We start from the raw sequence: 12,268 nt of genomic DNA on the forward strand, positions 1-12,268 counted from the left end.
GTTATTCTAATTTACTGGGGGAGTGTAATCTGATGTAAGGACTTCCTGTCATGTACTGTATGGAGACATGGGGCCATGGGGTCTCTAATGGATTCAGAGATAGAGAAATATAGAGTAAACAGGAATAATAGGAGAGCACAGAGGGGAGTGAGTGACATACTGTAGCCAATGGCAATGTGTAAGGCAGGGGTCTTCAATGTTTCCAGGCCAAGGACCCCTTAGTTGAGAGAGAGATGACCTGCTTCATCTCCCCACAACCTTTTCATAGATTCCATATAGTTTCATTGTTTGACAGTACTATCCTCAGTATATTTTGGATTCATGTCAATTTCAGATATTTAACCACTTGAACCGTCAATACTTAATAATTAAACATTTCACTCTGTACTTAGTCTGCTCTTTTCCCCCTCGACACCAAACCTCTTTGCCGAAAATAGCCGATCTACAAGCTCACAAGATCTGCTATTTTTGGCTAAAGTTCTCAGAATATGGACTCTAGGGTTCAAGTGGTTAATATAAAAAAGGAGAAAAAAGTGACACAAAGATTTGGAGGACCCCCTGTAGTAACTCTGAGGACCCCCTAGGGGTCCCGGACCCCCTGTTGAAGACCCCTGGTGTAAGGAATAGGAAAAGTGTAAGAAAGGAAATAGGAAACGTGTAAGAAATGAAATAGGCAAAGAAAGGAAGGCGACAAGAATGAGCGGGATTGAGGAATCAAAGGATATAGCAGGTGTCCTATTGCATATTTTCCATGACACATGCATACAGTAAAGCTTCTGCACTGTTCCTCATAACACCCACATGTGACTCTATCATCCTCGCACCGTACCATGGACCTGGTGGTAGTCACAAAACGTAATGTTTGTGTTCAAATTTGGTCTGCTTAGGTAAAAACCTTTTCACACTGCTCATTAAAAGGTGGATGGTGGCTGTAGGAACAATATCTAATGCCGTGGTTCTCTAGAACCCACTCATTCCAGAATCATAGCTTGGTTTTGAACAAGCTTCTGTATGACAGTGGCTGAGCATAGCAGGCTTGTTACGTAACAAAAACTACAGATTGGTTCCAATCTGTTAGATCGCTGGTTCTCAACCTGTATCCTCACTGGTGGGCTGTGAGGACACGTGGGCCACCAAAAACACTAGGATTGTTATGATAACACAACATTCATATATTTAAAAATAATAATGTGGTGTCCACTTGTTATAGTTATAGTGCTCAGTGTGAATGGCCCTTTTGGCTGCTCAACAGCGCCACTTGAAGGTATGTCACCCAGCAGTATTGCAGGCCATGCTGCAAACATGGAGACATAGGGACATAGGGACATACCCACACACTCGGTCAAGCATTGGAGCGCTGATGCACCACTCAAAAACAAATGAGATTCACATGCTTACTCACAAGAACCAGTGTTGACATTTGCCTCATCCAAACATGATTATTTACAGGCACCTGATGTGACAGACCTGTCTGCGTCATGGAGTCTCTGTCTGTGTGACTGAGGTGTCATTATGTGTGTGTGTGTGTGTGTGTGTGTGTGTGTGTGTGTGTGTGTGTGTGTGTGTGTGTGTGTGTGTGTGTGTGTGTGTGTGTGTCGGGTCAGGGTGTGTTCTGTGTACAGGTGAGGCAGGTAAGGGCTAGTGGGTGGTGGCAGGAGTGATGACGTCACGGCAAGGCTTTGGGTCAAAACACAAAGGAGGGAGGGGTGACAAGACAAAACACACACACGTACACCCACACACACACAGACACACATAGAAACACACTCCAAATGAGTCGAGAGAGAGAGAGAGAAGGGTGTGTGTTTGAGATAAGCGAAAGAGAAAGCTAGTGTCTCTCTTTTTTCAATGATATATTTGAGAAAGACGGAGGGGGAGCAATGCAGAGGCCCAGCAGTTGTCATGTAAGTGTGTGCGTGTGCGTGTGCGTGTGTGCGTGTGCGTGTGCGTGCGTGCGTGTGCGTGTGCGTGCGTGCGTGTGTGTGTGTGTGTGTGTGTGTGTGTGTGTGTGTGTGTGTGTGTGTGTGTGTGTGTGTCTTCATTCATTGGTGTATACAGTACATTATATTGGAGAATTATATGTTTAATGTCTTTGAATCAACGAAGCATGCTCATATTGAGCTAGGTCACCTTCACCATGCTATTGTTCAGTAATAGGTACACTACTGTATGAAACCCTTCATTGCACGTTATCTCATTGCGGATTATTTGTTATAACTGTCTCTCTCTCTGTTTAATCTCTGTTTAAGTCTTGAAATTTCTTGAAAGATTTTTTCAATACATTTTTATTTTACCTAATGAAAAGCAAGTCTCCTGTACACCTACAAAGGTGACAGGTGTGTCGAGGAGGAGACCAAACAAAGGTCCGACGAACAGAAAAAGAAAAGACTTGCACACTGTTTTCAAGGAAATCACAACGTTTCGGTCTGTTTAGACTTTCATCAGGCTATCTTTATCAAAGGCATGTGCGAGAGTTTTTTCTTTTTCTTTGACCATAATAGGGCCACCAGGGTTACTATTGCGTGTTGTGAAGCATGTTGCTGAGGTTGCTGTGTGTGTGTGTGCAGTTCTCCAGGGACCAGTTCATCATGGACCCCTGCTCCTCTGAGAAGCTCCACAGAGAGCTGGAAGAGGAGCTGAAGATGAGCTCAGAAGAACCCAGAAGCCATGCATGGTACCATGGAGCTATACCCAGACAGGTACATACCGGTACACACACTATGTACCATGGAGCACACACACACAGCCATACACAGACAGATAACACACCCACGCATGCACGTGCACACACACACCTAAGATTGTGAGTCTTTCTGTTTAACAATGTGGTTGGTTGGTGACTGGTCCAACTAGATCTTCTATTATTAGAATGGCACACACATGCACACACGCTGGCACCTTAAACTACAGCCTCCATAACCAAATTGTGGTTATAAAGTCATGTCAATGAGACCAGCCCTGTGCGTGTGTGCGTGTCTTATAGAGAGTCTTGTGAAAGCCCAGCCTTCATCAAGCTCAGCACAGAGATGTAATCAATTTTAATAAGCCCTTTCCTCCGTCTAAAGTAAACTAACATCATACGGCTTACAATAAAAACACTGCTTAAAGAGTGTGTGTGTGTGTGTGTGTGTGAGTGTGCGTGCGTACGTGCGTGCGTGCGTGCGTGCGTGCGTGCGTGCGTGCGTGCGTGCGTGCGTGCGTGCGAGAGAGAGAGAGAGAGAGAGAGAGAGAGAGAGAGAGGGAGAGAGTGTGTGTGTGTGAGAGAGAGAGAGAGAGAGAGACTTTTTGACTTTTAAAAAACCCTTTTTATTTAAATACTATTTTCCAATACTGCTCATGTTATACGCTCACATGTGGCACAGCAAATAATACATAAAGAAAATGCTCCAGACACTTTCCAGAAAACAAACACCAATAAGAAATTTTCTTTTTTAACAATTTGATCTCATCTTAGAACCAAAGAAAAAAAAAACATTCAATCTTTTGCTGCCATTTGATGCTGTCACCTCTAAGCTCCCTCTCTGCACCGAGTCCTCCTCCACACCCAGCCCGCCTCTGCGGACACAACACCTTGAGCAACAGTTTTTCAGCCACAGAACAGTACAATATAGTCAATGCCCTGACACTGCCATATTCCACTTGTCTCTCAGACCAGCCCTTTGGGTCAAGATACCGCTCCAGCTCTGTGGAACCGCTCATCACCTCCGAGCTCTTTTCAAGCTCCATGTCCTCCAGCATAGACATTTTGTTAGTGCATTGTCTCAGAACAAACTCTTCACAGCAACCTGGTCGCAGCGCCCCCATCAGATCAGTTGCTGACTCCTCATCCAGCAGTCTCCATATAACATGCACTTCAATGACCCTTGGCACACAGTCTGTGAGTACCTTCTGATTGGACTCCATTACAGGCCCATCTTGGCCCCACCAACCAGGCATTATTCCATGTAGCAGCAGTCTACAGGCATTCAGCATTGTATCACGTTGTCCAGTCCAACAGTCTCCATAGAGCTTCTTCGTGTCCATTAACGACAAAGCTAGGCGAAAAAGAGGACTCGGTGCAGAGAGGGAACCCCAAAACTGCACCAAATACACCACTAACATGAATTCACTCATACTAATCAGTTTACATTTCATCATTGCTTCCGGTTTCCTTATTCACCTTGGTTAACCACTTTTTTACTCTACATATTTCTTGCTCTGTAAAAGCCCCTTTTCCTCTTTTTTTCATGTTTCGTTTTGCAGATTGAACAAATGCTTTTTTCCTAGGAAAAAAACTCGCCACTTTTACCCCCTTTAAATTTTTGGTCTTCTGCAAAAATATTTTCATTGCCTCTAGTCCATAATCAGCCAGTTCATCCTTGGACTCCTCACTCTCCCACCCCCCAGCTTCACCACCATCTGGAGATGAATCCACTCCCTGACTGTCACCTATTTTCTCTGCCACCTTTTTTGGTTGCGCACCACCTGCATGTTTCGTTGCCTTCCTTTTATTTCTGGTCACCTTTAAACTATCCTCTTCTGCTCTCATGTCCACCTCTGTGACTAGCTGTCCTACTCCAGCCCCACCCCCTTCCACTTGGCTGGCACTGGGGTCGCTGTCCTGTTTATTCAAAACCTTATTGTCAACTTGAAGTTCACCATCCTCCTCCCCTCCACCATTCTCCTGCTGTCCATTCTCCCCTTCAGTTTTATCCTCCTGTCCAACAACCTCCCCCTCCTTGTTCACCTGTCCTGTGTCCCCTGCTGTATCAGGACGTCTTCATGGTGCAGTCCCCCTCCTCCCTTTACCAAAACCACTCAACCCTGCCCCAGACGAAGTGGACTGCTGTTCTGGACATGACCTGATCAAATGTCCCTCTTCCAAACACCCGAAACATTTCATGTTTTCCGTGGTGGCAAACAGCGTGTATTCAAAGCCATCCACAGATAACTTGAAATTAATTTTTCAACTCTCGGGTCCTGTCATTCAGTATCATGTACAGCAGTCTCCTGTGTGACACAACGTGTCTTAGTTCAAGTGATTTACACCCCGATGTCAGCTTTTTGACTGCAGACACAACCTTCCCAAACCTTGACAACTCTTTCACAATGAGTTCATCACCTATAAACGGTGGAACATTAGACAGCATTACCTTTGTTGCCGGGGTGGCGAGAAGCGACACGGACACAAACGTGTCATTTATAACCACGCCGTTTGTAACCATAGCGTTTGCCTTCTCCACCTCGTCAACGAAAATAACCACACCACCGTTCATTCTGGCAGCGGACTTTACACTCGCGGCACCCACCGCTTTTGCAACAGCTTTGCTGCATTCTTCAACTGAGCAAGGAAAGCCCGGCGAGATCTTAAAGCCGTGTTTCCTTGTCAAAGTTGTAAACTCATTCATGACGCTGACAGCAGCGCGGCCGCCTCCGCGTCGCACCGCACGCAGCAGTCAACAAGAGTCAACCCCTGCTCTTACACCGGGGTTTTAACACTAAACAATGAATGAAACAAAACACTTTAAACAACGTAACCCAGCAAAGCATGAGGAAAGATAGAAAATAGAGTTAGATGATAGTCACTCACTCCTCCGCAGATTCACCCCTCCACACCACGCTCTCACTCACACATGCGCACGAGAGAGAGAGAGAGAGAGAGAGAGAGAGATAGAGAGAGAGCAGACCTGCATCTGATATGTGTTAATGGTTTCAGAAAGTGAGCCATATTAATTCTACAGTAAAACCGACACAATGATTATCTTAAACCATAAAAAACCTGAGGCAGATTATACAGATGCCTTCTGAATCACTAGTTCTCACACTTTAAAGATCTTTGAAGATGTTCCGAAATAGCAGATGTACAAGCTTGTAGTGCGGCACGCGCTGTGAGCTTGTATATCTGCTATTTTTCCCAATGTAAAAATCTAAAATGACACAGACGCTTTTAATGGGTTTAAGAAGTATGTACCTCACATAACTATAAGACAGCTGGTACTGTGTTCATAAAATAACCACCAGTATTGCACTGCACCATTATTAGACTTAATGAAATGTTAGCACTATAAACACAAGGACATGAATTGTGCGTTTCATTCAGGGGCGTCATTTGGAGGTCCCTGCGGATGCCAATTGCCACTCCCTATAGCGTTTGCATTTTAAACTCAAATTCACATTTTCTCCACCTCTGTCTAACATCTCAATGTCTGGTTTGCAGATTAATCTGGTTTTAGATGAGTGAGTGCATATCTCAATTCACGCATCATGCCATCAACATGTCACACACGTTATAGACTTAACACTGACCTTTCTCAAAGTCTGTTATTGTTTTGCAGATTAATCTGGTTTTAGATGAGTGAGTGCATATCGCAATTATATATATATTTTGCTTTCAACCTGTTGTCCCTATTTTAGCTACAGCTGTGTCAGTACAAGTGAAATTCACTGATCTACCGAAAAGCAGATCTACAAGCTCACAACACGTTGCATTGCTATTTTTTCAATACTTTTGAAACAGGTCATAAGTGGTCACAGTTCTTTCTATCCTCGATTTCTTTCTTTTTCTTCCTTTCTTTTTTTAATGACACGTCAGCTCTCATTCGCAGGTTGCAGAGAACCTGGTGCAGAGAGATGGAGATTTCCTCCTCCGAGACTCCCTGTCGAGCCCAGGATGTTACGTTCTGACCTGCCAATGGCGCAACGCCGCTCAGCACTTTAAAATCAACAAGCAGGTACGCCGGCAGACAGAGACAATGATAGAAATCTGCGTATTGCCTTAGAATGCAGCTCCATGTTTTCTCCAACTAAAAGGGCTCGACCACACTGTACGATTTGTTGTGTTGGTTTTATATTGCTATGAAACAGCATCTATATTATTATGAAACAGACTATTATTCAACAGCAATATTACTACCAATAAGACACCTGAATTTACCCTCGGAATTAAGGTATACAGTATAGCCTATTCATATCCATCTATCCATACAGACAGACAGACAGACAGACAGACAGACAGACAGACAGATGTTCTGCTTGTGAGCACAGCTGTCCTGTGCTCTCATTTAACGTGGATCTTCTCAGGGTGCGCTTGCAACCTCTTTCATACTGTATGATGTCCAGTTTGCAACAGAGACAAATATCAAATCTAGAAACGCACGGGAAGGGATCGCCGAGCACTGTTATCGCGGCCAGATCTTCTCGCAGTGCTTTTCACACACAGCGAGCAAAACCTCTGCGAATAAAGCCCGATCTCGATGTCAGATCGGCATTTTTGGCAAGCGCCAAAAATAGTCGGGTAGTGTGTTTGAGCCTTAAGATAAGATACACCTTTATTGATCCATTCTGGTGTCAGCCAGGTTGAAACATAGAAGAGGTTAAAGTAAGAGTAAAACAATAGCTGGCATTAAATATGGGTCTCTGAATAAATGCCTGTACTATACTACTGTATGTACTGTATAGTATCAACAGTGAATAATATACTGTGGGAATAAATATGTCTGTCATCAATGAATGTATGAAGGAATATACCTTGTGTATGAATGAGTATATGCACAGTCTAGCAACAATCGATCTACAAGGAATATACAGTATGATGAATGCATAAGTGATATGTCTATCAACCATTGTGGATGTGTGAATATAATATATCCAGGAGTGAAATATCAACAGTTTACAGTTTAGGCATTTAGCAGACGCTTTTAATCCAAAGCGACTTACAATTAGCAGATACAACATCACAATAATAAACAAGATAATATGTCAGTACATCAACAGCAATATAACAAATGCAAATGAATATCTATCTAGAAAAAACAATATAATTCGTAAAGAAAAAAGGTTTCTAAAAAACCTAAAAACAAATGCTAACTAGCTTCATGTATGGTCATTGATTTTTCCAGTAGTGCTAAGGGTTTAGGTGGAGTCTGAAAAGGTGGGTCTTCAGTCCACAGCGAAAGCTAGCGAGTGAGTCCGTTGAGTTTATTCTACAACTTGGGGGCCAGGAGGGCCAACTGTCTCGGACGAGTGGATTTTTGCCCTGGGGTTTTTAGCGAGGGTTCTGTCAACAGTCAGTAACAGACAGAGCAGGTGTTAACTCCTTAATATAGGGATCAAGTGTGGTTGTGGGGTGTGATGACTGCAGACACAGAGGACTATCCAAGGTACTTTGCGGTGTGCCGAGGAGGGATACGTCTGTGGCTGAACATGCTCCTCGACTGCAGTTCATGGCAAACAGACAGAAAATAACTATTTATACGCATTCCTCTTTAGGTGGTGACACTGAATGAAGCATACTCCAGAGTGGAGTACCGGCTGGAGAGGGAGGGCTTCGACAGCGTCCCCGCCCTCATAAGATACTACGTTGGCAACAGGAAACCTGTCTCGCAGGTGGGTTTAGATAATACGGTACGTTAGTGTAGTTTAGCGCAGAGTCACAGCCAAAAGGCTGTTATGCAACAATGACACTAATAAGCATTATTACTTTAACTGCTATTTTATGCTTTAGCTATTGAAAAATAGAAGATATACAAGCTCACAGCGCGGCACCGAGTGCCGTGCTGCGAGCTTGTAGATCTGCTATTTTTGAAAAATCTTGTATTATTTTATTTTTGGCCCGATTCTATGTCTTCCAAATCCTTCTAAGGTTTTTGAAAAACCCATGGTTCTCAAACCTTTTCGTGTCAAGGACCCCTAGAATTATATGTATTTGACCGCTGACCCCCATCTTGAAATATTATGTATCAAAAGCAAATATTTGAGTTACAAATGTTCGCCTTAAAAAATATATATTCAAAGATTTGCACTCGGTGCCGCGCTGTGAGCTCGTATATCTGCTATTTTGTAATAGTTAAAGCATAAACTAATGGTTAAAGTGGTTCCAGGTCTTAATGGGTCTCTAGGTATAAACGACTTACAGCCTCCAGCAGTGAACATCATTTATGTGTTTTTGTAAGCGTGATTACCTGTAGGATGCGGTCTGTTGCCGCGGGTTCCACTTCACATTGCATCAGTGGACCAGTCCAAGTTCTACTTTCCAACTTGCCTTCATTACTTTTGGTAGAATATTCCATAATTCCCTAATTAAAGTAAAGAGGGAATTGGGAATTGTTATCTGCAACTTGTGGTCTTGTGTTTCCACTTAGGCCCCAGTCTGATAGTACCTGAATTCTATTGAGTCTATCTGAGCAGCTGTAGCTGATCTGCTTATAAGTAGCCACGTCCATCAATAAACTGCCCAGTACTGCTCCAAAGATGAATTATCCAATTAACTGCAGTCTGCAACAATCTATTAATTGACTTGTGATGCATTGAACCGTGGGTACAGATCACTACGGTAAAGTTCAGCTAATTGACCTGGACAAAGACTAGTTTTCAATGAAAAAATGTTTGATTGATCTTTCATTCATTGATTCTCGATCGATTCCCAGGTGGTGGGGGCCATTATCTTCCAGCCTATCAACCGAGCCCTACCGCTGCGCTGCCTGGAGGAGAAGTACGGATTGGTCAGCAACCGCCGGGAGGCGGGGCAAACGGAGAAGCGGAACCAGAAGCGATTCAGCCTCAACATCACCAACGGCCACAGTCATGACAACATACACACTCATGACCACACACACATACAGGACAGCAGAGGCCATCAGCTCAGGTCAGAACACACATACCGGTACTGTACATTTACATAGACAATGAACCAACATGACAATTCACAAACAATGTTCAAACAAATAACCAACCATCACAATAATGTGATGTCATACTGTAGGTCAGCTATATTGAGGTTGACGTTACTGACAAGATGTGAAGTTTTCATAGTTAATTGCGACCAACGGTCGCAATAATACTAGTAATACTAGTATATTGCATTTCTTAATTTTCTTATTTTTTGTCAATAAATGTTTATTGATAATGGTTAACCTTTTTCACTCAGGTTGAAGGACAGGTGTGGCAGCCAACCAGCAAGCCTCAACCAGGTTCAGGAGCGACGACGCCCACTTAAGGCACACCAATCAGAAAGCTTCCTCCCTCTTGGTAGGCAACGGGTCATCTCTCATTCGTCGGTAGAAATGTCTTTGAGTACCACTAATCAATTGGATGTAAAATACTTGCATGTTTCCTCCGTTTCCTCCCTGACACTGACATCCCTTATTCTCGGTGGTGTTAATTACTGTACTTATTTTCATCTTCTCAACTTTCTCATGTCCTTTCCTTCCATCTGTTCTATGCTCGTCTCTTCCCCCAGTTTTACACCTCTGCGTTCATCTCTCTTTCCCTCTCTTCACCTCCCATATCATCTTGTCTTGTCTTCTCACCATGTTCTCTCTCTCTGATATGATATGATATGATATAGTACTTTATTGTCAGTTCACACTGAAATTTGTCTTACGACACAGCAGTCATGTATTCGCATACGTGACACGCTGAGTCGCGGTGCAGCCCCTGTACCAGCGCACCACTCTCTGTCTAAACTCCTCTCCTCTCCTATAGGGTCCAGATCACAGCCCCAGCACCCAGACACACTCCTCCCCAGCCCCAAGTCTCCAGTATTTCGGACAGGCAGCGAGCCAGTCCTGAGCCCCACTTTCCCGAGGAGATCCACAGAGCCCCTGGCAGGTCAGTGTGGTTGTTTGTCTGTGTTTTACATTTACGTTTCTTTCACCATAGTGAAAACTGAATTCATGGTCTGGAGAGGGCACTTTTTACAGACGGATATAAGGGCAGGGGCTCAAGCCCCCTTCGATGTCTACTGTATGTGTGCATGTGCCTGATACTGTTGTACTCTGTGTCTCCAGGCCAGGCCATCCGGGGTTCAGACAGCCAGCTGTGTCCCAAGCCGCCCCCCAAACCCAGCAAGGTGCCCATGCTGCGACTCCCTCACTCCCTTCACCTGCAGCCCCTGGACCCTCTGCCCTCCTCCAAACCCCTGGACCGCTCCCCCTCGCCCGCCACCGGCCTTACAGCTCCTCCCTTAGAGACCACCAGCTGTGTGTGGAGGAATGGAGGTACAGTACAACCACATATCGTCTCTGTCGGGTGAAAACCCTGTATGTCCAAAACCGTTCGTTTTGCATTTATCATTTTAAAAATGATTTAAACTAGTGAAAACAGCCGATCCGCGAGGCGTTGTGTTGTAGATCTGCTGTTTTCACTACTTTTGTGCGACCCCCTTCTATGATGAAGCAGGGCTTTACTTTACGAAATAATTTATTTTTTGAGTTAGATTTGAATCATTTTGAAAAACCCTCTCTTCTGGGGGTCCCTGGCACAAAACATTTTCATTGTCAATTTGGCGGCCCTTGACACACACAAAAAAGTTTGAGAACTACCGATTTAGAAGGCATTTGGAGAATGGGCCTCAGGTCTTAATGGGTAAACATTATTTCTTTGGTCATTTCCACAGGCTCCATGGCCCCCCCTGTGCCCCCAGCCAAGCCCCTGAAGCTCCAGCAGCAGCTCCAGGTGTCAGCCAACCCCCAGAGTCCCATGATGCCTCCTGCCAGCATGGACCTGCTGCCTGTTCCACAGCAGGACACGCACCACAGTGGCAGCCAGCCGCCCAGCCCTGCACCGCTCACCCACTGCAGCCCACAGGAGTGGGAGGAGCCACACATGTTAGACCACACCCATAACTGCCAAGGTTATTACAGCTTTGTTTTGTTTTTTAAGATATATTTTTTTCGACACAAATGCCATACAGATTTGCAATTTTTCACAATAACAACAAAAACAAAAGACAAGACAAATTACAACGACAAAAACAACAACCCTTGTTTTAGTTTTTTAAGTGGATTTGCTATAGTTTTGCTTAGGCTCATCTTTGGTTTAGTCTTTTGGTTTAGTTGCGCATAGTTAACAATGCGTCTTTGTATATTGACGCATTGTTAAAGGAGCTATCTTGAAAAACGGATGCTAAAATAAAAACAATCTTTCGAAAATATTTTATAAAAGAATAAGCCTCATATATGTGTTTCTATTCAAAAATGACCTCAAAAAGCGTAACATAATGATAAAATAATGATTTTGGCCATTGTCAGACCGACACTTTGTTTACATTCTAGTCTATAGACTAGGATGTAAACAAAGTGTCGGCCCTACAATGAAAAAGTTGACTATAGCTCCTTTAAGTATATTGGATTCTGACTAACACTAAGGACATTTTCACAGTGATTTTAGTTAGTTTTATAATACAGTTATAATACAGTTTCCCATATTGTAAAGCATTGTTTTTATTTTAATTTCATTTAACCCAAATGTTCCGGCTCTAGTTTTAATTAGTTGTCGTTAATACCAATAA

The 12,268-nt window shown here is 43.7% G+C and overlaps 1 protein-coding gene across 1 annotated transcript in view; it reads left to right on the plus strand.

The window, feature by feature from the left end:
- Positions 1-12,268, plus strand: part of bcar3 (BCAR3 adaptor protein, NSP family member) — a gene marked incomplete at its 5' end in the record, with an annotated part of 89,822 nt that overhangs the window by 70,674 nt on the left and 6,880 nt on the right. The window contains 8 exons of the mRNA XM_080727592.1: positions 2,568-2,699; positions 6,585-6,710; positions 8,248-8,364; positions 9,405-9,622; positions 9,905-10,005; positions 10,462-10,587; positions 10,767-10,976; positions 11,375-11,611. Coding sequence (XP_080583718.1) covers positions 2,568-2,699; positions 6,585-6,710; positions 8,248-8,364; positions 9,405-9,622; positions 9,905-10,005; positions 10,462-10,587; positions 10,767-10,976; positions 11,375-11,611 — 1,267 coding nt within the window. The remainder of the gene's footprint in view (positions 1-2,567; positions 2,700-6,584; positions 6,711-8,247; positions 8,365-9,404; positions 9,623-9,904; positions 10,006-10,461; positions 10,588-10,766; positions 10,977-11,374; positions 11,612-12,268) is intronic.

This window comes from Nannobrachium achirus (assembly GCF_963921795.1).
Source record: "Nannobrachium achirus genome assembly, chromosome: 1".
Classification (NCBI taxonomy): domain Eukaryota; kingdom Metazoa; phylum Chordata; class Actinopteri; order Myctophiformes; family Myctophidae; genus Nannobrachium; species Nannobrachium achirus.